This window comes from Brassica napus, chromosome C8, assembly GCF_020379485.1.
Source record: "Brassica napus cultivar Da-Ae chromosome C8, Da-Ae, whole genome shotgun sequence".
Lineage (NCBI taxonomy): Eukaryota > Viridiplantae > Streptophyta > Magnoliopsida > Brassicales > Brassicaceae > Brassica > Brassica napus.
Genome location: NC_063451.1, coordinates 10,259,484 through 10,285,078, shown reverse-complemented (window position 1 = coordinate 10,285,078; position 25,595 = coordinate 10,259,484). Strand labels below are relative to the sequence as shown.

The following is a 25,595-nucleotide window of genomic DNA, read 5'->3' as shown; positions in this document are numbered from 1 at the left end:
AATCGATCGACACTGGTCAATAGACAAACCTAGAAAGCGAAAGACTAATGGTTGTTTATAAGTGTTGAGCTCTATAATATCATACATACAACTTGTTAGGCATCTGTAGGATTATAATCATGATATCCTGAATAGAAACCCAAAGTCTAGCAAAACCATCCTTCCACCAAAACCCCAATCAAATCAATCGAGCAATTGCCTTGCTCACAAACTTGCAGCTTTACATTTAATCATTAAATCAACCGAACTTAATTGCTATCACTCAAATTACCCTAAGGAGTGATTTATACTCTCTCAAATAAGAGATCGAGTTGTAGTACTTAGAGATCGAATTCACAGGGAGCTAGGGAACCAAATAAATCTAATTAGTTTGATTAAGCTAGGCTAATAGGTTTAAAGCAGTAAATAAAGATATGCAAAGCAGTAAACAGTAAACAAGTTGAACAAGACAATTGTTCAGCTTGGCAAAGAGTTGTTTGATGGAAGGATGGTTACTAGACTTAGGGTTTCATTCAGGTTATTAGAACTCTAAACGATAGATGCTAAGGATTGATTTTAGATTTCGATATCTAATGCAAAAGACAACCAGATCTCTCTGTGAGTCTAATCTATTGACTAAGTTCAGTGCTTCACCTCTCGCATGTTAACACAGATCGGGCGTCGATCGATGCTATGGTATAAGCGTCGATCGACACTGCCTTAGGCAAGCGTTATCGATCTGATCGATTATGTTCAACTAGATTCCTAGACCAACTCTCGTATGCGCCTAGGTATCTAATCCAGCAGGATTCGGGTTCCGTTAATTGATTGCACTCTCGTGCCTCTCAATTGTCCTATGATTCTAGGTTCAAGCAATTAGTCACACTCTCGTGGTTTTCCAACTATTCTAGATCCTAGTATTACAAGCTATCCTGATGTAGAGATCTTTAGATATCTTCACAATCATATAGTTCAGAAATTCATTCAAAACCCTAGAAATTCCTAAACCTAGCAGGTGGATCTACTCATGCATGATGTTTGTCACAGAAATCATAGATGAATAAATAAATAACATAAAATATAAATAAAACCAAAACAATGGAGTTCCAAGAGGACTCTGAAGGAGTTCCTCTCTTCTCTCCTAACCTAGAACAAAAATAAAAGAAAGCGTAGATAGAGTGTAGCCGTCAACAATGGCTTATAAATAACATAAATAGTGTTTCTGGTCGTCCAAGGGTATTCTGGTAATTTGTGGTTGCTTCTGGGTTTAAGTCGGTCATAAAATATGCTCAGCCCATATTCTAACATCACTGTCGACCGACACCAATGCTGTTACATCGATCGACAGTCCTTCATCTCCTCGACAGCTTCCTCTCGCGAGGCAGACTGACTACTCTTAAGTAAAACGAGCATAACTTCTGCTACAGGATGCTGATTGAACTCAAACCGGTGGCATTGTTGGAAAACTAACTCAAACTCTATCTTGTATCAAAAGATGAGCTTAATCTAACGGTCGGAAGGTCTCCATCCATAGCTAGACATCTGACGCGTCTGTGCAGCTCTACACTCAAAAGGCTCCAAAAGACACCAAAATCACAACACATTCCTCCAAATCGTCCCTGAACCTGTAAATGCTCTAAATAGACTCTATATAGTAATAAATATATATTAAAACACTTATCGACCATGGCTAAAAGTGGGTAAAATCCATGGTTTATCAACTCCCCCAGACTTACCCTTTTGCTTGTCCTCAAGCAAAACAGACGGGCACTCTCTCTGAAAGAGGTTTGAAAACAGCAGGGACTCACATGATTTAAAAACTTAGAATCATCACCTCTACAATATTGCAATCCATATCTAAAAGTCCTAATCAGAAAAGCACATTATACCATATCCTAGCTTAGCAACCAAATTCACCTAGCCAACAACTTAGCAAATCCTGTCTGCAATTCCTCCCCCTACCAACCTCGATTCTTAACATAAATAAAAGTGCAAGCTTTACCTGAGGACCGTCTTTGATCCTTTTTCTCTTCTTCCAATTCCTCCTCTTCTTCCCCCCAGACTTGTCTGATCGCGTAGTGGTATCTCCATCCCTAAGATTTTCACATACATCGAACTCCTTCTGCTCTGATACGCGCCCACTGTCGATCGACGATGAAGTGGTAATGTCGATCGATGTTGAGATCTTGTCGTCGGTCGACGTTGAGATCGTACCGTCGATCGATGTTGAGGTGCTGGTGTCGTTCGATGTTGAGGTCGAATAACTAGTCTCAGCTTCTTCTCCTTTGCTCGGCTCTCCAAATCCATGTTGTTCATCCCTTTTGCCATAATTTCGTCGAGCAGCTGTATTGGAATCATATACTCCTCATCTAACGATGCCAAGAACCTGTCCCATTTATCATTTTTCTCCTTTTCTCGAGTTGCTTCAACATCATCAAGAAATTTGTAAAGGAAAGCTCTTTCAATGTCATCCCAGCTGGTTAGAGATCCTGGTTGTAGTTGACTGAACCAGCTGAATGCATTCCCAGAGATAGAATATGGGAAGATCTTACAAAGCATGTGGTATTCAAACACTTCATTATGCTCACCCCTTGACACGAGATCCTCCAGCTCTTCGATGTGGTTTCTGGGATCTTGGTGAGGAAGACCCTGGAAGGGGTCTTGACCTACCCAATCATACCACTCTCGGCTCAAGTCAAAGTTATTCATCTCAGCAACAACAATCACATCAGGGATCACAGCACCCTGAGCATTAATAAATTGTCCTGCGCTGTTGCGAATGCGACCTTCTTCGTCTCTTAACATCTCATTCTCATCGACCTTAAGTATTAGCACTTCGATCTTCTCTGTCTCCCTGCAAGTTGTGTCATTTTTAACCGGATGAACAGTGTCGGGATGAACAGTGTCGGGGATAAACAGTGTTATGATGAGCAATGCCCGGATGAACAGTATCCGGTGAACAGTGCTGCGATGAACAGTGTCAATCACACACGAGATGAACAGTGCCAGATAAACAGTGCCAGATAAACAGTGTTACAGTGAACAGTGCTGCGAAGAACAGTGTCGATCGACGCGGGATGAACAATGTCGATCGACGGGAAATGAACAGTGTCGATCGACGTCGGATAAACAGTGTCGATCAACGTCGGATGCACAGTGTCGAGGCGAACTGTGCCTCGACATCGGATGAACAGTACTTCGACATCGGATGAACAGTGCCTCAACATCGGATGAACAGTGTCGAGGTGAACAATGCCTCGATGAAGAGTACCGGGATGAACAGTACCGGGATGAACAGTACCTCGATGAACAATACCGGACGAACAGTATTTTCCGACACATGTTGAATAGTGTCGTTCGATGTAGGTTGAACAGTGTCGATCGAGCGAACAGTGTCGATCGACGCGGGATGAATAGTACCGATCGACGCTTGGATTTCTACGCTGCCAATCGCTGCTTGGTGGGTGTCGACTGCCCTTTTAGACTTATGGATCACGTGTTCCAAATCCAATGGCTCTACTAGTAAGAGCCTTATCCCCTTGTTTGCTTCTGGTACTCATATGGATGTACCTGAAACACAAAAAAAAAATTTATTAGTTTTTTTGTGAACAGTAGTAAAACCTAGACTAAATCTAACTAGATAAGATCTAATGGCGATTAAAGCTTCCGGCAACGGCGCCAAATTAGATATCACTCAAATTACCCTAAATAATGATTTATACTCTCTCAAATAAGAGGTCGAGTTATAGTACTTAGGGATCGAATTCACAGGGAGCTTGGGAACCAAATAAATCTAATTAGTTTGATTAAGCTAGACTAATAGTTTTAAAGCACTAAATAAAAATATGCAAAGCAGTAAACAATAAACAAGTTGAACAAGACAATTGTTCAGCGTGGCAAAGAGTTGTTTGATGGAAGGATGGTTACTAGACTTATGGTTTCTTTCAGGTTATTAGAACTCTAAACTATAGATGCTAAGGATTGATTCTAGAACTCGATATCTAATGCAAAAGACAATCAGCTCTCGCTGTGAGTCTAATTTATTGACTAAGTTCAGTGTTTCAGCTCTCGCATGTTAACACAGATCGAGCGTCGATCGATGCTATGGTATAAGCGTCGATCGATGCTACGGATTGAGTGTCGATCGATACTATGGTAGAAGCGTTGATCGACACTGCCTTAGGCAAGCGTTATCTATCTGATCGATTATGTTCAACTCGATTCCTAGACGAACTCTCGTATGCGCCTAGGTATCTAATCCAGCAGGATTCAGGTTCCGTTAATTAATTGATTGCACTCTCGTGCCTCTCAATTGTCCTATGATTCTAGGTTCAAGCAATTAGTCACACTCTCGTGGTTTTCCAACTACTCTAGATCCTAGTATTACAAGCCATCCTAATGTTGAGATCTTTAGATATCCTAACAATCATGTAATTCAAAAATTCATTCAAAACCCTAGATATTCCTAAACCTAGCAGGTGGATCTACTCATGCATGATGTTTGTCACATAAATCATAGATGAATAACATAAAATATAAATAAAACCAAAACAATGAAGTTCCAAGAGGACTCTGAAGGAGTTCGTCTCTTCTCTCCTAACCTAGAACAAGAATAAAAGAAAGCGTAGATAGCGTGTAGCCGTCAACAATAGCTTATAAATAACATAAATAAGGTTTCGGGTCGTCTAAGGGTTTTCTGGTAATTTGTGGTTGCTTCTGGGCTTCAGTCGGTCATAAAATATTCTCAGCCCATATTCTGACCTCACTTTCTACCGACACCAATGCTGTTACATCGATCGAAAGTCCTTCATCTCCTCGACAGCTTCCTCTCACGAAGCAGACTGACCACTCTTCAGTAAAACGGGCATAACTTCGGCTACAGGATGCTGATTTACCTCAAACAGGTGGCATTGGAAAGCTAACTTAAGTCTCTGTCTTTTGTCAAAAGAAGAGCTTAATCTAAAGGACGAAAGGTCTTCATCCATAGCTAGACATCTGACGCGTCTGTGCAGCTCTGCACTCAAAAGGCTCCAAAAATACCAAAATCACCACATTCCTCCAAATCGTCCCTGAACCTGTAAATACTCTAAATAGACTCTATATAGTAGTAAATATATATTAAAACACTTATCAACCATGGCTAAAAGTGGGTAAAATCCATGGTATATCATTAATCAACTTAATTAGATTTATTTGGTTCCCTAGCTCCCTGTGAATTCGACCCCTAAGTACTACAAATTTGATATCACTCAAACTACCCTAAGGAGTGAATTACTCTCTCAAATAAGCGGTTCAGTTGTAGTACTTAGGGATCGAATCCACAAGGAGCTAGGGAACCTAATAAATCTAATCAGAATTGTTAAGCTTGTTTGTTTCAATGTTTTAAATGTAAAAATGAAAGTTTGTGAGCAAGTAATTGCTCGATTGATTGATTGGGGTTTTGGTGCTTAAAAGGAAATAGCTAGACTTAGGGTTTTTATTCAGGAAATCTGGATTATAATCCTACAGATGCCTAATAAGTTGTATGCATGATATTATAGACCTCAACACTTAATAACAAACCCTTAGGCTTTCGCTTTCTAGGTTTTTTCTATTGACCAGTGTCGATCGATTATTCTATAGGAATATCGATCGATACACTTTTTGAAACGTCGACCGATTATTCGATAGGAATATCGATCGACGCACTTGGTCAAGCATTAATGCACAGATTGAATATACTCACTAAGGTTACTAGATCAGCTCTCGCTTATTTTAGCAAGTCTTAGCTCAGTTAGGATGGATTCAGGGTGAGATGCAAGCTATCGCTTATGTCTACAATTCCAAGGGCAAGTTCTAGGTAGCTAATCTAGAAACATGCATTAATGACAATCCAAATGATGAATATCACAACTTAGCAATCTATAGTTGGGGCTAATCCCTCATAACTTATTTAAACTCTAAAATCTAATAAGAGAACTACTCAGACATGGCTAAGCAATTCATAACAACAATAAGGTATAAAAACTGCATAGATAAATAGATAGATATCAATGGAGTTCCAATCACAAATCTATTTGGATCATCTCTCCAATCTACTAAAAATCCTAGAAAACCTTTTGCTGTAAAAATAGTAAAACAAGAAAAGCTCACTTTGCCTCTAACATGTTGGCAAAGCTTATATAATTAGGTTAAAACTCGTCAGGGGTAATATTGTAAATTGGTGAAGACTTGGGCTCTAAGTCGGCTGAGACCAAACCGGGCTATCTGCGCGCTTCGCTGTCGATCGATGTGAAGATGTGAACATCGATCAATTATTCCTCTTCAATATCGACTGATGGTCGAGCTCGATGGTCATCTCGGGTGCTACTCCAAATATCTCCAAAATACTCTAAAATCATCACTTTCTTCCAAATCACTCATAATCCTATAAATATTCTAAATAGACTCTATAATATAATAACTAGTAGTTACAACACTTATAAACCATGGGTAAAAGTGGGTCAAATCCATGGTCTATTATACGTCAACATCGATCGACAGCAACATCAAGGCATTGATGGACGATCATCAAACACCAAATCTTCAGCATAGGATGCATGCAAGCGAGGTTGCTAGAGAAAGATTAAAAAATTAGTGGACCAGAGGAGATGAGGCCATAAGAAGCTTCGTTAGCACTTGGTTCCAGATGAGCAAAGTTGAACTGGACACTTGCATACAACCAAGTGGTCACTTTGATCATTACAAGCCACAATCAACGTCCAAAGTCAAGCTAACTAACTATTACAAAGCGCTGAGTGCGAGGCAACCTACTATTAGGTAATTTCTTACAGTTTTAATATTTACAAGTTATTTATTTCCGTTTTTAATATTCTTGCAGGTAAAAAAAAAAAGAACCAAGGAGCGGATACCTGTCATCGACCGATGAGACCAGGTCGACATCAATCGACAATGCGACACCAGAAACGATCGACGGACACATCAACTTGTCAAACGACATCCACATCAGCGATCAGGTATATCGTTTTCCTTGTTACATTGAGTACTTATGATTTACATTCTCACCAAACTCCGACTACATATACACTGGGGACAGTGTAATTTAAGTCTGGGGGGGGGGGGGAGGTTTTCTAACATTCAATTTACCTATGAGTTTTAAAATGTATTCATAACGTTTTATTTAGTCAAGAAAGGGACACTGAATTTTTTCAAATTTTCCTTACTCATCTAACCACTCTTTAGCACCATTCTTAGATTTATTGACTGCCTAATGTACCATAGATGCTAAAGTGGATCAGCCTGCCAGTTATTCGCACTTGCTGAGAATGTTTGAATGAACCAAAGCTCTCCAACCTAATTGAGCTTAACTTGCTTGTCTTGGGGCCTGGTATACATTGGACCGGAATCTCCTGCACGTCTGTAAGGTAAAAAAGTCTGTGTGTCGCTAGTTCCCCTCTCTCTCCCCTTCAGTTATAAAAAGGATTACACAATGATTTGGTGGCTGCAACCATTAAAGTTTGATTCATAAATATTCTAGAAAGAGATAAATGTCAAAAAGAAGTGAACATGATCTGGTGGCTAAAACCATTAGAGTTTGATTCATGGAAACCTGTCCAAATATCTCAGTCAATTAAAAAAATAAAATGATACCTTTTAAAAAAGGGAGACATTGACTGACAAGAAGAGAGAAGAGAGGGAGGAAAGGATCTGGATAAGACTACTTGTGTGTTCAGATTCTTTCCTGAGTTGATTCCATCTTTTAGTTAAATGAGTTCAGTTGAGGGATTAGTCAGACATGATTTGCTAAGTTGTTGGATGAATGGAATTGTTTGCCAAACTAGGATATTGCATATAAAGTATTTCTAAAGTTGAGATTGATTTGATGTGGTTGCAATATAGTTGAGGTGATGATGGTGAGTTCTTAAATTATGTGAGTCCCTACTGTTTCAAAAACACCTTTAAGAGAGACTGCTTGTTGTTTTGCTTGAGGACAAGCCAAAGAGTAAGTCTGGGGTGTTGATATACCATGGATTTTACCCATTTTTAGCCATGGTATATAGGTGTTTTCAAATACATATTAGTTGTTTTGGAGTCTTTTTAGTATGTTTTCAGGTTTTGGAGTGATTTGGAGGAAAGTTGTGATTTTTGTGCATTTTGGAGATTAAATGATAAAGGCCCGTAGCTGACCATCGACCAGCCTAGCGATCGATGATCAATGATGATAATCGATCGACACACACTCTGTGTTGTCGATCAACGTGAAGCGCGCAAAGGCGAAAATGGTTCCAGCCGACTTTAAGCCCAAGGCCCACAAGAATTACTAGATTACCCCTGACGAGTTTTAACCTAATATTTATGTGCTCTGCCATTGTTCTAGGCAACACATGCTTTCTTACTTTCATACAGCAAAATACTTAGAGTCTTAGGTTTGGAAAGAAGATCCAATAACTTTTTCAGAGATTTGTGAACTCCAGTTTTCAACTCTATTCTATTTATGCAGTTTTTATATCTTGTTGTTATGAATTGCTTGGCTATATCTGAGTAGTTCTTCTTGTTAGATTTATGGTTCAGATATTCAATGAGGGATTAGCCAAAACTATAGAATTGATAAGTGTCGGGAAAATGAATCAACTAAACTGTTCTTAATGCATGTGTTCTAGAATAGCTTACTAAGACCTTGCCTTTAGATAATAGAGCGAAAGTGGAAGTTTGGTTCTCTGTCTGAATAGTTTAGATTGTGCTAGGATTGCTAGAAACAAGCGGAAGGTGATTTAGTTAAACCTAGTGAACACGTCAAACCCGTACGATAACGCTCCCTGGAAGGTTCATCGATCGACAACTCGCTAGTTGCATCGCTCGACGGGCTGAAAGGTGTATCGATCGATACACCAATGTTGGAATTGATCGACACTTTCTCAGGACCAACAAGCGACAGCTGAGGTCCTAGATCCAACAATATATAGTCTAAATATACGAAAGTTGATTGACTATTCTTAAAGTTTGAGTTCTAGAATATCCATATATGCTTAGTACACTACAGGAAATATGGGTAGTAATAGCCGACGAAAAACGCTATGAATTCTGTATAATATCGCTTCCTTAGACGCTCTGACAGCGCCCGTTATAATATGTCCGACACTTTTAATAGCGGCTTTTTTTATGCTATAGCTAACTATACAATAATAGCATTAGTTTGTATGCAATTGTTAATATTTATAATAACGTGATACAAATGTTATTAAAACTTATTAATTTGATTTTTCCAATAGCAAAGATAGCAAATGTTTCGTGTTATTAATTTGTTTTTTAATTATCTTAAAATTTATTAAAAATATAATTCATAATTAAGTTAATTAAAATTAAATCAAAAATTAATTTATAATTAAAAATTAAATTTTATTTATTGATTAACATCAGTCATCAGTGTACAAATAACTAAAGAACACATTAAACAAAAAAACAAATTAAAACATTAAACCAAAACATAATTAGCCAAAACACAATTAACCTAAAGCTATACTAAGCCTCCGCCAGAAACCCTAATCCTACACCTCCAGCCTCCAGAGCATCCGCCTTCAGAGTGCTGTCGTCGCATCACCTAGTCACCAGAGTTGACTTCTATCGAGTCCTCTGGTACATACATCAGAGTTTCTATGTCGCCTTGTCTTCCTTGTCTGCTCGATACCATCCTTCAAAGCTTATGTTCTGGCCTGTAGTTTTTTTCAAAAACAAAGCAACATCCTTTTTAGAAAATCAGAGATTAATATCCATTCTATAAGCAATACAGTAATCAACAACTCAGTACGAACTCAGGCAAATAAAAATGATGGTAAGAGACAAATTCAATGGTTACCTACCATGAATTGTTGGGACAAAGCGCTGAATCCAAAACCAGACTCTCAGATTTCCTTGAGCATCAAGAAATGTAGCACATGAAAAGCACTGCACAAGTACAAGCACAATCAGAATTATAATCTATTTTTTAATGAAAAGAAAACAAGAACGAATCTAAGTCGATGCTTTCAAAGCTTGTAGCTTTACAAAAGGATAAGGCAAATGCATTGAACACACAAGTGTTGTTACTCTTTACGCTTTTTCAGACATCAAATTAAAAAGTACTAATCTCTTGTTTTTGTCAGAAAGATCAACTCTTTCTTCCTCAAATCCTCACAGATTTCACCAGTAGAATTGGCTTAACTAACATGTCTGATAACAAACAGAGATCCATCAGAGCTTATACACAATCATCTAAACATACAGATTAAAATCAAAGAACCAAATCCAAAGCTCTTTTCACCAAAAATCAACAAAATGAGAGAATTTTCAGCTAATTATAAACAAAGCATCCAGAAAAAAACTCAATAGTTAGAAACATAAGATTTATAATAGATATCATCAGATATGAACCTTATACAGCCGCACTACTTCTGCATCTCAACAACATCGGCGGTTTCGTCGACGATTGAAAGAGACTCATTAGACTGAACCGGAGGGAGCTGGCCGATCGATTGCGTTGTTGGTTTGATTGGAACCGGACATCTCCTTGAGAAGCCTCTGCAAGGCCCACTCTGAGTGGCTTCGAGTCATCCTGTCCACCGTGGTATGCGCTGGTGAAGGCACAGATTCCGGTTAAGAAACTTCCGGGAAAGCGAAGGGAAGGAGCATTCTGGCGGCTGCGATGGAAATCACCTTTTGGCTTGTGCGGCGGAGAGATTTCAGATCTATCTCGAGGCCGACGAGGAAGAGAAGGAGCCGAGGTTTGCTAGGGCGCCGAGTTCTTTACCCATCGTCTCTCTCTCTCTCTCTCTCTCTCTCTCTCTCTCTCTCTCTCTCTCTCTCTCTCTCTCTCTCTCTCACACACACACACACACACACACACACACACTAATCTGTTCTCAGAAACTAATTGAAAAAGAATGAGACAAATCTCAAGCGTTGATTCAGTATCATCTAACGGTGCAGAAGGTGATCCGCGTCCAACCAATAGAAAACAAAGGTGAAGATAGATAGGAGATTGATTTTGGACTTTTGATTTAAAAATCAATCAATGGCTCAGAAAAAACAGTACATATTATCTTCTTTTTTATTTATAAATGTTGTAAAATTATTTAAACTTTAAATAATTTGACATCATAATTTAAAAAATTTAATCTGTATTTTGTAATTAAATTTTAAAATTGTGTGATTGACTAAAATATTAAAAATTTAGATTTAATGTTTTATGATATATATCAATATGAAGTATGTGGTTAGGAGTTTAGGGATTGAAGTTATATTATGAATATACTCATTTATTTAAATTTAATAGTTTGTATAATTTCATCATTTAGAAAAAAACAAGGGTTATAAATTTAAAATGTTATGATTTAATACTTCTTGTATAGATCTTGGAATATGATATAGGGTTTGGAGTTATAAGTAGGGCTAGAGGTATATGTAGGGTTTGTATTATAATGTTTACAGTTGAATATTTCTGTATGATATTTTAGTGTTTGGATTAAAATGTTTAAAGCTGAAGATTTATGTAAAAAATGGAATTTAAGATATAGGGTTTGAGATATGTAGTTAGGGTTTAGGGCATGTTTAGGGTTTAGAACTTAAGGTAAAAAAAATTCTTTTTGTTTTTTTCTAATTTATTATTAATGTTGGGTTTTCTTTTTATCATATTACATTTTGTGTTATCTTTAGATTTTATGATGAGATATTAAAAATTTAGAGCTTAATCAAATTTTATTTATTAATTATTGCTTTTAAAATCATTAATAAATATAATTCATTCTAATAAAACACAAGAAAATAATTAATAAATATAATTTGTATGTGATACAGAGATTTGATAAATAATAAGCCAAAAATATTTATTTCAACAAATATATATTTGATATGATTACATCTGCTGATTATATGATTTTTGAAGTATATGTCTTCCCGGTTTGGTTTGATTCGGTTCAAACTGGTTCTCGAGCTTTGAACTCAAGACTCGTTGGTTTCAGCATTATCAGTCTTCTCCACAACATCACCATTGAACTTCAAGCCATACATGTGACCCATCTTAGTCCTCTTTGTTTCCAAATATCTCTTATTTTCCTTTGTGATAAGACCCAACAGAGGGACTTTTCCCACAATGGCTAATCCATATCCCTTGTGAGAACCGAAATTCGCACTGTCGATTTTCGTTTAAATTAAGAAAGTAGGAGAACCCTAATTTCTCAGAGGTCCCGGATATCTGCTAATACCACACGCCAAGCAATCAGAACACGAAACGAGAACAGTAATAAAATAAGAAATCGAAAAAGTGAGCAAGATAGTTCTTATTCCGAATCTGCGTTTGAGCGTTTACAACAAGGTAAGTGCCTGGGCTACGAGAGCTGTCGGCGAGATTCCTAGTTCTAAAACCCTAAGACGGCAAAAACCTAATTGAGTCGCAGCTCGAATAACAAAAACGGAAAATTGCCTAAAATCGCTCTAAGTGATAAGTTTGCTGTGAAAAAGTTCTCCCCCATGCCTCTCGCCTAGGACTCCTTATATACTGGCTCTAAGGTCGGTTTACGTTTTTTTCCCTTCTGCCCTTAAGCCGCCATAGCATAAAAATGGAGTTATTCCATTTTTTTCGATCTTCGTAATTATCTTCAAAATTTCGTATTTATCCGCGGAAACTTGACATTTATCTTTCATGCGAACCAAACGTAAACCGTCATGCGGCTTACGGGCTATTGGTTAAGAAATCCTAAGTTGGGCCTCGAGTCATGTCTTAGGTCCCTTTGGGCCGTCTTCCGACTCGAAGCGTTTATTACAGCTTCTTTCGATAAAGAACGAACTTTCCGCGGTTCTTACGGTAAAGTTTGATCGATAACTTAGAGTGGCAGGGAATCGTGAAATGGGTTCGCTACGGTCTTCGGGAGATAGCATCGAAGGGTAGACGAAAACGCATGGACTAATGTCGTATCGACGTTTCAAAAGAGCGCAGTCGCTACGTAGCGACCGAGTTCCGGCTCGAGCTCGGTCGCTACGTAGCGACCGATCCCCTGCTCGAGCTCGGTCGCTACGTAGCGACCGAGCCCGGTTGCTATGCAATGACCGAGCGGAACACGCGTTCGGTTGCTGCGTAGCGACCCTTTTCGAGCTCTTGTCCGATGACTCGCGTTTTCTCCGCAAAACTTTTCGTAAAACAAAATCTATTTCGAAGAAGTATTTGTCGAAGAAGGTTTTTACGTTTTTCTTCTTCGGGGATTTGAACGTTAACTTCGTCGTAACCGTTTTCGACCCCAACATCCTTTCAGACCAACGTTAAACAATCCTTCTTCCTTCATGTCCACGCAAGCAAATGCCCTCATTGCGCCCAAAGATCGTTACCCATGTTAGTCTGGGGCCTCTCTGACTCTACACTCGTCTGGGTTTAGCTCTAATACCATTTGTAACGCACTGACCACCAACGGCTAATAGGCCACCCACGCCTGGTCACTCGGCCCATAAGACACATCCCATTCGACGGACAATGCGTGAATTTTTCGAAGGCTCTAAAACATTGTTTACTGACCCTGGAATCACCACATGACCTTTCCTCGTGCTTTAGCCTCACTCACACGATATCATGAATCACTTCCAATAGGTCACCCATCCTCCCACTACTCCAGTTCAAGGACGCTTAACCCTAGAGTTCTAAATGGATGAGTAACGGAAAAGGTAAGTGCACTTTGGTTAAACAGGTAGCCAAATCAATTCTCTTAAGCCTTTCCATATACCACAAACTGAAATGTTATTATTCACCTCCTCTCAAAGAACGAAACATCCTCGTTGCGCCCCAAAATTGTTTCCCATGTTAGTGTGAGCCCTCACTGGCTCCACACTCGTCTGGGTTTGGCTCTGATACCACTTGTATTGCCCCGCCCGCCCACAGAAAATGGGCCTCCCACCCCCGCTCACTAAGCCCGTGGGCCGCATCCCGTCCGACGGGTGGTGCATTAATTTTTCGAAGGCTGAAAAGTCTTGTTTACTGACCCTACAATCACCACATGACCTTTCTTCGTGTTTTTGGCCTCACTCGCAAGATATCGGAAATCATTTCCCGATAGGTCACCCATCCTTCTACTACTCCAGGACAAGCACGCTTAACCTTGGAGTTCTAAACGGTTGCGTGACGAAAAAGGTAAATGCTCTTTGGTGACATAGGTTGCCAAACCAATTCTCTTAAACTTTCCAACATATACCACAAATCGAAATGGTATAAATTGTACCATTGTGTTCCATTAATTGCAACATGGAAGATTTGAGCAACTCTAAACACATCCACATGCCATATATTCCATTGAAAGAAAAGTTTCTGACATCAGCTTTGTTCGTTTGGTTGCCGCAGCTTTCTGCGTCTGCGTCTGCGTCTGTTCATTTTGGTGTTGTTCGTTTTTCAGACGCAGACTAGACTCAGACGCAGATGCAGCTTGTTGTTCGTTTCGAAGACGCAGGACATTGACGCAGACGCTGGACGCGGACGCAGGAAAAGGTAAATGTATTTTAAATAAATAAATTGTAGTTTAAATTTGTAAAATTATATTTTAAATAAAGAAAATGTAGTTTAAATATATTTACATCCATCAAAATATTATATTTAATTGATAATTTTTAGTCAAATATACAAATTTGACAACATTTTTTATCATAAATTATAAGCTAAATTAAAGATATTTATCACAAAACAAACGCTTAATAATACATAGTCCTAAATAAATAAAGCAAATATTTCAATATCACATAGAAATGATAATCAAAGTTATAAGCAAAGAAAAACCAAGCCACTAACTAAAACATTTAATACGGTAAACGACCTCTACCATATTCATCTGTGATGTTCTTACGCAAAGCTTCCATCGCTCTATACCGGTCGGCTCATATATAGTATGTCCACCACCACCATCATCATCATTATCATCTTCTTCTTCATCACCGTCACTATCAGCTTCTTCCCCTTCTGCTTCTCCATCATCATCACTTTGCCATTGTACAAAATCATGATCTTCCCGATGTGAATCACGTTTGAAGTTGTGTAGCGCCATCGTCGCTGTCACGAGCTTAATCCACTTGACCAGACCATACTTTGGATGCTTACGATCCAAAATCCTCCATTTTGTTTTCAATACTCCAAATGTCCTCTCAATCACCGATCGCAATCACTGATCGCAATCCTCCATTTTACGAACAAACTTTAATGAAAAACATTGACGCAGACGCAGACGCCGTACCTGCGTCGATGAAACGAACAGCACTATCAAGGCTATTTTCTTGCTGAACCAAGGCGTCTGCTTCATCTACCTCAATTTTTTTTGACATCAGCAACCTCAACATGGTACCCAAAATATTTTACTAAATGAGAAAAGAATGGAGTCAATGATATTTAAGCTAAAAATATTGAAGCTTGATAGGTTGTTGTAGAGATGAATTTTTGGTTCGTGTGGCCATGTTAAAAATGGAAAAGAATGTAAAACACATACATCAGAAAGAATAAATAAAACGCCAGGATGCGCCGATACGGCCTTGGCTATTTTTTCTTGCCCATAAATCACTTGAAGGACGTTTAGGACGGATCGTTGAGCTTTAAGGCTCTCAGATGGTGGATGATTTTCACAATAGAAATGTGGAATACCCTAAAGGTTTTTTGTTACAGTTATCGACGAGTGTATCTACGTATATGGCAATTCTTGATGGCAATCACGTAAAGAGAAGATTTAAGTTCCTGGTGATGAAGATGAAATTGCTCACAGATGAAAAAGGGTAAAGTCTCAAAGAGACCGTTTGTAAGCTTGAAAGCTCTGATTTTATTAAAAACAATGGTGTAAATTATGTAGCACGTTGTAAGTACACTTGAATAGTAAAGGTAAATTAATAAAATCCTAAACTATAAACCCTAATTCTAATTCCTAGTTGGTTTAAGAAACCCAAAACCTTCTCCTAATCTGTAGGAGATGAATTACATCCCTCCACAAGGTTCATCAAATATTAAGATCTAGTCCGCCAAGCAAGGAGTCTACTCGGCTCGGCGAGTAGAACTGTCGGCTCGGCCCCAGAATGCTTTTAGCCGATGATGAATTCGACAAAAGCACCGGGTTTAAAGAGAATCCTCAAAGGCCCATGTACTCGGCCTTTGAAAGGCATGGCCCAATAAGGCGTACTCGGATTAGGGCAAACGAGGAGAGGAGGCTTATAAAAGGAGAGGAGGCAACAACAAGAAAGGGATCCACACTTTGACATACAGACTGAACGGCTAGATCTAGGATTTTAGTCTCTCTTTATCTCTCACCGTTTTGTACTTTCCCGGTTAGCTCTCCGAGCACCGGCTTGTCGCCTCAATCTCTTCACCGCTCTTGAAACCTCTTTGTCCGATCTAATAAAACGTCTTTGTTCATCCCACCTTTGAGTTCTCTCTTTCTAGTCGACAGAACTCTGTACAAACAATTGGCGCCCACCGTGGGGCAGTAACAAAGCAACGTTTCTAGACTTCGACATGCCTCAAGAGGACACCGTCTCCGGCGCTTCAGGTGACAAATCAACCCCTACGCATGAAGCCGCACCACCAATCTCTGCAGATTTCATGAGCTCTATCATGGCGCGATTCACCCACCAAGACGAAGTTCAAAAGGCGACCAACGAACAGCTCCCTGCCCTGGTCGCAGCACTCACCGCTCCCGCCGGTCAAACGAGCCGTCCTCAGCCATTTCGCCGTAACCTCTTCAATACCAACCCTGCGGCGCCAGCGGGCGACCACGCTTCAGATGAATCAGAACCTAACGAACCCCTCACTGCTGATGCCCCTCAAGTCAGACCAGATCTCGCGACCATCCGCGACATAAACTCAACTTTCAGCAAATAAGTTCAAAGATTCATCAAGCCACTAGCGTAGCTCCCCAAATCGAGAGCGTACTCGCTGCGACATCCCGAACTCCCTTCACCAGTACACTAATCGACGAACACCTCCGGAAGATAGAGAAGCTGCGTCCTCCGGAATACAAGCCGGGAGGAGATCCCGTCGAACACATGACAGCCTTCAACATCGCGATGGCCTGGGATCGTCTCTCCGACGAAGAAAAGGACGCCGGCTACTGTCAACTGTTCGTCGAGACACCCAACGAGCAAGCCCAAACCTGGTTCTCTCAACTTGAGGAAAACTCGATCAGTAGCTTCCGCGACCTATCAGCGGCTTTCCTCAAGACATACATCATGTTCACGAAGCGCAGCGCAACTGCTTCCAGTCTATGGAACCTATCGCAGACTAAGGATCAAAGTCTCCGCGACTACATGGAAAAATTCAAGGCAGTAGTCTCAAGGGTCGCGATTCCGGACGACATCGCCATCGACGCCCTGATGAATACCCTATGGGTCCATTCCAAGTTCCGCGAGGACTTATACCAAATCCCAACCTCTTCGCTCCAAGACGCCATCACTCGATCTCACAACTTCATCAAAATGGAAGGGGACACCAAGGTGATCATCAGTAAGCAGAACGCAGCGAAACCTCCAGCGACCAAAAGCGCCGACACTCGGGCGGAACCGCATCAGCATGCTCCTAGCGACAAAAACAACCGTAAGAACGGTTTTATGTACATCGTCGACGAGAACAACATACCAATCTCGACCATGGTGGTGCGAGGAAAATGATGGAACAAATGGGACCGAGAGACCGACGAACCAACCAGCTCTGTCTATGTAACTCAACCTGACCCACCAGCTGGTCCATCCAGGACCGTTGATCTCTCCAAGCACTGCAAATTCCATGATGTCAAAGGACACGACACGACAGAGTGCAATTCGCTCTACGCACGCTTCCTTTTGTCCCTCGCAAGCGGCGACTTCAAAGTGGAGCCTCCGAAAGCCAAGCCGAAGAACGGCAAAAGCTGGAGAAAGAATAAGGAAAGAAGAACCCAGCGCAAGGCGAATGGCAAAGGCCGCCAAACGAGAGCCAATCAAAGGATGAGGACAAGGCTCCAAAGGATGATGGCGGTGATGACTGTTCTGTCGACGAAGAACAGCACAAATCGCAGATGCATAAAGGTGATACTCTCTCAACAAGCTCAATCGTCCGACGACGAAAACGACGATACACCTCCATCCGACGATTTGAGGGACTTCCTCAAGCGAAAGCTCGAGCCTGAAGATAGCAACAACCCCATTGACACCGATCTTCGACTGACACTTAACGCGACATAATCCAGACGCATCCTGACCAGCGACCCTCTCACCAAACAGCGTTCAAATCTTTCTGTCACTGATCTCAGAGATAAGCTCAATGCCAATACGTGCGATTAACGCGTCCTCCTCAATCGCTCCAACTCGACCGACCTCCGCAGGCATTTACCGATACAAAACGACAACAACGCATCTGCCGACCTGCGTACCCTCTTAAGCGCCAAGCGAGTACATTCGAGGTCGCGACTAAATGTCATCATGGGCGGCCCCCTCCTGGCGGTAACTCTGTTCGCTCCGTCAAGGATTATCGCCGACAAGCTGCGACCTCGCAGCGATGGCCTTCTAAGCCACCAAGCCATCCCCCGATCACTTTCTCACCTAACGATACCGCCGGAGTTCATATCCCCCATAACGATCCCCTCCTCGTCGTCCTAGGGATTGGAGAGTACGATGTCACGAAAGTGCTCATCGACACGGGTAGCTCCGTCGACCTCATCTTCCGAGGAACACTCGAAAAGATGGGTGTCGACTTCAATGACGTCAAGCTATCATCCAGGAAGTTAACCGGATTCAACGGTTCTTCTGAAACGGTACTCGGGACAATTCGTCTCCCAGTACGTGCATGTGGAATCACTCGAACGGTTAAGTTCGCTGTCGTCAGCACAAAGGCGCCTTATCATGTCATTCTTGGAACCCCCTAGATACACTCAATGCAAGATGTCTCGTCTACTTATCACCAGTGCATCAAGTTTCCATGAACAGACGGCACAATCAAAATCTTATAAGGAGACCAGCAAACCGCACGGGATCTATTGATTGCTACCGTTAAACTACAACGTTCGCCATCTCTCGTCAACTCTGTTTCTCCTCCGATCGCCAAAGTTTGTACTCAGAAGGAAGAGGTTCTCGAGATGCCTATCGACGTCTCCGACCCAAGCAAGACTGCGCGCGTCGGCGCATATCTATCCGACGATATGCAACAGTCGATCCTCGCATTCCTCAAGGAGAACATGTCCACATTTGCATGGTCCACGAGCTTCTTCTTTATATAAATAAAGAGACACTTCTTTTTAGCAAAGGGGCTCTCTCTTTTCCATTTAGACCTAGAACACATCCTATAAGGATTTTACACATTCTTTGATTCACTTTACACTAGAAATCATTTTTGTAATGCAATCTTTGATCAATAAAGTATTTGGATGTTCTTTTTTTCTCATTTGATTCTATGAAGATTTCTCCTAAACCTCAAGAATATATTGATTGCTACCGTTAAACTACAACGTTCGCCGTCTCTTGTCAACTCTGTCTCTCCTCCGATCGCCAAAGTTTGTCCTCATAAGGAAGAGGTTCTCGAGATGCCTATCGACGTCTCCGACCTAAGCAAGACTGCGCGCATCGGCGCATATCTATCCGACGATATGCAACAGTCGATCCTCGCATTCCTCAAGGAGAACATGTCCACATTTGCATGGTTCATGTCGGATATGAAGGGTATTGATCCAGCAATAACGACTCACGAGCATAACATTGACCCGACCTTCTAGCCCATCTGACAAAAGCGACGTAAGCTAGGCCCCGACAGGTCGAAAGCAGTAAACGAAGAAGTCAAGCATTTACTTGGCACCGGCTCGATCACCGAGATATGCTACCCCGAGTGGTTAGCAAACCTAGTGGTGGTCAAGAAGAAGAATGGGAAATGGCGCGTCTGCGTCGACTTCACTGATCTTAACAGAGCTTGCCCGAAAGACAACAACCCTTTGCCCAACATTGACCGTCTAGTCGAATCCACGGCTGGGAACGAAATGCTCACGTTCATGGACGCGTTCTCCGGATACAACCAGATTATGATGAATCCTGATGATCGCGAGAAAACAGCTTTCATCACAGATAGGGGAACCTATTGTTACAAGGTCATGCCGTTCGGCCTGAAAAACGCGGGAGGGACTTACCAGTGGCTCGTAAATCGAATGTTCGCCGACAAACTCGGCGACACTATGGAAGTGTACATTGACGATATGCTCGTTAAGTCGCTGCGTGCCGCCGACCATCCTGGTCACTTACGTGATTTTTTCGCAACCCTCAACAAGTACGGCATGAAACTGAACCCAACTAAGTGTACCTTCGGAGGTTCTTCAGGCGAGTTTCTCGGCTACATCGTCACACAACGAGGGATCAAAGCCAATCCAAAACAAATCTCGGCGGTCCTCGACCTCCTAAGTCCGAAGAACAGCCGAGAAGTCCAACGGCTCACAGGCCGAATTGCAGCACTCAATCGGTTCACCTCTCGATCAACCGACAAGTGCCTTCCTTACTATGACCTCTTGCACGGGAACAAGAAGTTCATCTAGGAAGAGAAATGCGAAGAAGCATTTACCCAGCTCAAATGGTATCTCACTACGCCGCCTGTCCTCGCCAAGCCGAATGTCGGGGACGTCCTATCTCATTACGTCGCAGTCTCCTTTGCAGCCGCCAGTAGCGTCCGTATAAAGGAAGACCACGGCAAGCAAAATCCGATCTTTTACACAGGCAGGCGTATGACTGAACCCGAAACCTAATACCCGACTCTGGAGAAGATGGCCTTGGCCATAGTCGAAGCAACAAGAAAACTCCGCCCGTACTTCCAATCACTTTCAGTCGAGGTACTAACCGACCAACCTCTCCGAACGATATTACAAAATACGAACAGGTCTGGCCGACTAATGAAGTGGGCTATCGAGCTCGGCGAGCTCGACATCACTTACAAGAACCGCACTGCGGCAAAGTCTCAAGTCCTCGCAGACTTCTTGGTCGAGCTGGCTCTGGAACTCGAACAAGACCTCGCACTCCCGAACCCGAACTGGATCCTCCACGTCGACGGATCTTTCACCAAGAAATGTTCAAGAGTCGGGGTCCAGCTGCAATCGCCGACCGGCGAATTGATCAGACAGTCTTTTAGCTTCAGCTTCCCAGCGTCAAACAACGAAGTCGAATGTGAATCCTTAATCGCTAGACTTCGCTTAGCTAAAGCCGTCAAGGCTAAACACCTAAGCACCTACTGCGACTCGCAGTTAGTCGCTAGTCAGTTCACTGGCGATTACGACGCCCGTAACGACCGCATGGACGCCTACCTCAAGTTAGTCCAAGGCTTGGCAGCAGAATTCAAATTCTTCGAGATCATCAAGGTTCCACGAGGCGAGAACGTCTGCGCCGATGCCCTCGCTGCCCTCGGAAGTAAGCTCCGCGATCAGGTTAAACGAACCATTCCAATACATCGCATTGAGAAGCGAGCATCAAAATCTCGGACGACCGAACGGTAATCGTCGCCCCAGTCACCGGTCATGATACCACTATGACGGATACCGAAACACCCATCCCCGATTGGAGAACAGAGTTCATTGATTATGTCAATGAAGGAAAGCTCCCTACAGACAAATGGGCAGCACGCCGACTAAAAACACGCAGAGCTCATTACGTCATCATGGACGACGAACTCCACCGATGGACTGCAAGTAAAGTACTCCTCAAATCCATTCACGGCGATGAAACCCGACAAGTCATGGCCGTAACGCACAAAGGCGCTGGAGGCAACCATTCAGGCGGGAGCCCTCGCACTCAAAGTTAAAAGCTTGGGTTTGTTTTGGCCTACCATGAACACAGACTGTGAGTCCTACGCCCGACGCTGCGACAAATGCCCATGACACGCACCAAGCATCCACTGTCCAACAGAAATGCTGTGTACAATGACAGCACCATATCCATTCATGAGATGGGCCATGGACATCATCGGTCCACTTCCCAATTCTCGCCAACGACGTTTTATCCTCGTCCTCACAAATTACTTCACAAAGTGGATCAAGGCCGACGCCTTCGCTCAAGTGGAACATCTGACTGAGCCCTTCTACCCCCCCCCCCCCCCCCCCCTACACGCAAAGGAACGGTCAAGCTGAGTCCTCCAACAAACTTATCGTTGACGGCATCAAAAAATGCCTAGACTTGAAGAAAGGACACTAGGCCGACGAACTCGATGGAGTCCTATGGAGCCTTCGCACAACACCACGAGGTGCGACCAAATTAACACCTTTCTCCCTTGCATACGGTGTCGAATCCATGGCTCCCGCAGAAGTCAATGTCACAAGCCTCCGACGGTCGAAGATGCCTCAGTACGTTGAGCTCAACCACGATATGCTGCTCAACGCCCTCGACGAGATCGAAGAACGAAGGGACCAAGCTTTGCTCCGGATCCAAAACTATCAGTATCAAATCGAGAGCTATTATAACAAGAAGGTCCGAGCAAGACCGCTTGAACTCGGTGATCTCGTCATGCACAAAGTGTTTGAAAACACTAAAGATCTCAATGCCGGCAAACTCGGCGCCAGATGGGAAGGACCTTACAAGATCATCAAAGTCGTCAAACCAGGCGTCTACCGACTTGAAACATCACGCGGAGAAGAAGTGCCGCGGGCGTGGAACTTAATGCACCTGTGCCACTTCTACTCATAAGAAGGCCAACCGCCAGGCGAGTAAAAGACTTACCGTCATCTTTACTCGACCCTCTGTTGGGGGCATACGAATCAACAAACCTCGAAACGAGTAAACGACCACCGTGTCACGTTTGCTAGTCCGCCAAAAAAAAACCCGAGCAGATGCACCTCCACAGTCACTTCTACTCGACCGAGTAATTGCGCCTCAAACAGCCACTTTTACTCGGGTAAAACAAACTACGAATGGCTTGATCATCCTCCGAGGTAAGTAGGCAGCCTTAACCGGTCCAGCCGTAACAACACCAAAGTCAAAACTTTGTCCCAGTCCGAAATGACCAAAAATGATCAACGAACCCTGCCCGTCGTAGGACAATCGTTGCATCAAATGATACCCGTATCCTTGCCGACGGACGATACGAGGATACTCACACTCCACTAGTCAGCTATGCCCTGATCAGACACTTATCTGAGGGACCCAATAGTCGCATGTCACCTATGCTTCTAATGCATTGACCGACCAATAGAGCGAAATCTAAACCTTTTTCTGACCAGAGAGTAAAAGTTTGGCCGACCAAAACTCGACTGCTCACTGAAAAACGGACCAAGGACCTTTTCCTCTAATCTTACCATTCGGTTCCTCGTCCTTCAGAACTGAATAACATCCTTGGTTGTTATCTCAAGTGAAACACAACAAGGAACCATAACGCTCCGATAACCCAAAAAACGGGGCCGACCAAAAGCCTTGCCCAATGGGTTACTTCGTCGTCGGTATGCAAACCAAAGATGGGGGAACCTATCGTTCCTAATTAGATATACTGCACGGACTTTCAGGATTCTCGACACTTAGTCAAAAAAAAAGGAATTTGTGAAACAACATTTAGATTCAAAGTCTGCTCAAACGGCAACTTACCGATAAATATGTTTAAGTCATACAACAAAAGGCGTCTAGTAGGACCACAATTACTTTAAAAGAAACACAAAAAGAGTAATAATACAACAACGGAGATCAGTTAACGGGGTCTTCGACGTTCTGTCCTCCGGTCAGCGCGTTCGGAGCAAGAGGATCTTGAACATCCTCGGCCGTAGAAACGGTCGGTCCGTCGGCACCATCGGATGCAGGCGCAGGAAGATCTGCACCCGGAATCACTGCGCCATCACCACCAAGGGAAGCAGCATCTTTGGTATCCGAATCGGTTCACTTGTCCGTCTCATTCGATGCTTTCTGTCCCTCAACTGGTGTCGGAGATGGCGCCTTCTTAGTTTGATCTTCCTCCTCCTGCTCCTCAGAAGAAGTGTAAGAGACCTCGACAGGGTCTTTAGGGTTCACGTCCTTCGCTCCTTTCCCTTGGACTGAGACACTATCTTTCTCGGGATTCATCTTCTCCAAAGCCTCAACCTGCTCCACGGGAGTTGACGTAACATCTACCGACGGCTCTTCAGACTGGCCCCCAGACTTATCCTCGCGCGGGGGTCAACAACTGCGAGGCCGTCTCTGACCAAATTAGGTCTACGTTCGACCCGTACGGATCAAGCGTAGCCTTAAAATCTTCATTCACAAACCTCGAAGGAAGGACAAGCGGGGAAAGAGTAAGATCGTCCTCTGATAACAGGCCAACACCAAGTTTAGCAACCTCGGCCTCGTGCAGCTTCTCCCGCTCGATGAAAACGTCTATTATCTCTTGTGGGATCTCCGTCCCGCCGTCTTTTATCACCTCGAGACATTTCCTCGTTCCCGAAGCCTGTCCATACAAGCTCTTCACCTTCTCAAAGACGTTCCGACGAGCGAGGTATTCGCGGCCACGGTCGAAGCAGTGACTAGATTTGTCAGTCATGGCGGCTTGGACCCTTACCCTTTCAAGGGTGACCTCTTGACTCCGCGAGTCCTTTAGGCACTTCCTCTCCTTGATCAACTTCTCCACAGCGGCGTCCCTTTCTTCCTGCAGTTCAGCCTTCTCTTTCTCGAGAGCAGCATTGGCTTGTTCAAGACGAACCTTCTCCCAAGTGAGTTTCTTCTTCGCGGCTCGATCAGACATCAGTTTGCCTTCAAGCTCCTCGAATTTTGCTCGAAGGATCTCTTTCTCTTCAGCAGCCTTGTCGTTGGCTTTCTTGTGTTCGGCCCTTACCCTCTCAATGGCCAATAACCTAGCCCGAGAAAGTTTCTCCGACGCTCCCAGTTGGATCATTGTCTGCTTCAGCGCGCTATCGTACTTCTCGACGAGGGAGTTCATGCTTCCATCACTCTGCAAATGACAAAGGTAAAACGGGGGAGGAATTAGTCAAGAGAATTTCATCCAACTCTTTTGATGAAAAAGATGGAGAGAGCATGTTACCCGCTTCCTCATAAAAGCGGCATCAATGTACTCGTCCTTGAAGAACAGATCTCTGATTGGTGGTAACTCCTTCGTCCCACCACGGATCTGACGCGTCAGCTCTGCGCATTGAAGTGGATTAAAGATCAGAGGAGTCCCCTCGTCGTACGAGAACTGCATGTGATCCGGGAATTCAACCCTCATCCTCTTCGCGAGAGAACCTTCAGACTGAGTACCTCTTCTCATTGTTGCCGAAACAGGGTCAGTTCCCTCACTTGCAGCAGATTCGCTTCGAGGTTCACTGCCAGACACCGCCCCCTTTCACTTCCTCTTAGAAGGAACTTCAGAAGAAGGACTCCCCCTCTCCGTGACATTGTCAGGTCGAGCCTCACCAATAGGCGATTGCTTCTCCTTCTCAGCAGATCTCTTCCTTGTTTTCTTCTTTGGCCGTTCCTTGGGCACCGCCTCGATCGAACCGATCTCAGCAGGATCTTCTGCGGTGTCTTCTCGATCCTTCGCTGACGCCTTGTCTTGATCACCAACAGAATCCTCCCGTGATCTCTTTTTCTTCTTCTTCTTCTTCTTCGAGCCTTTGGAAGCCTCCTCAGGAGAAGCAATCTCTTCGAGAGAAGCATTCTCTTCGAGAGACGCGGACTGCTGCCCCTCAGCAGTGTGTTTCTTCGCCTTCGCCTTCTTG

The 25,595-nt window shown here is 43.0% G+C and overlaps 1 protein-coding gene and 1 long non-coding RNA gene across 2 annotated transcripts; one reads left to right on the top strand and one right to left on the bottom strand.

The window, feature by feature from the left end:
• Positions 1 to 9,333: 9,333 nt before the first annotated feature.
• Positions 9,334 to 10,807, bottom strand: LOC106413962. Its single transcript, XR_001282715.3, has 3 exons — positions 10,366 to 10,807; positions 9,816 to 9,900; positions 9,334 to 9,668 (listed from the first exon to the last, which is right to left on the bottom strand). It is a non-coding gene; the product is annotated as an uncharacterized LOC106413962 (long non-coding RNA).
• A 6,194-nt stretch (positions 10,808 to 17,001) lies between these two features.
• Positions 17,002 to 18,830, top strand: LOC106412736. Its single transcript, XM_013853641.1, has 3 exons — positions 17,002 to 17,543; positions 17,685 to 18,141; positions 18,291 to 18,830. Exons 1-3 carry the CDS (start codon positions 17,002 to 17,004, stop codon positions 18,828 to 18,830), a joined length of 1,539 nt encoding a protein of 512 aa, XP_013709095.1.
• Positions 18,831 to 25,595: the final 6,765 nt, after the last annotated feature.

Excerpts from the sequence above, each read along its gene's own strand:
- LOC106412736 (XM_013853641.1), top strand. The coding sequence starts at position 17,002 with ATGGCCTGGGATCGTCTCTCCGACGAAGAAAAGGACGCCGGCTACTGT. Across the intron at positions 17,544-17,684 it reads AACCGTAAGAACGGTTTTAT|GACCGTTGATCTCTCCAAGC; the intron begins GTACATCGTCGA and ends TGGTCCATCCAG. Across the intron at positions 18,142-18,290 it reads ATCTTCGACTGACACTTAAC|GCATTTACCGATACAAAACG; the intron begins GCGACATAATCC and ends CGACCTCCGCAG.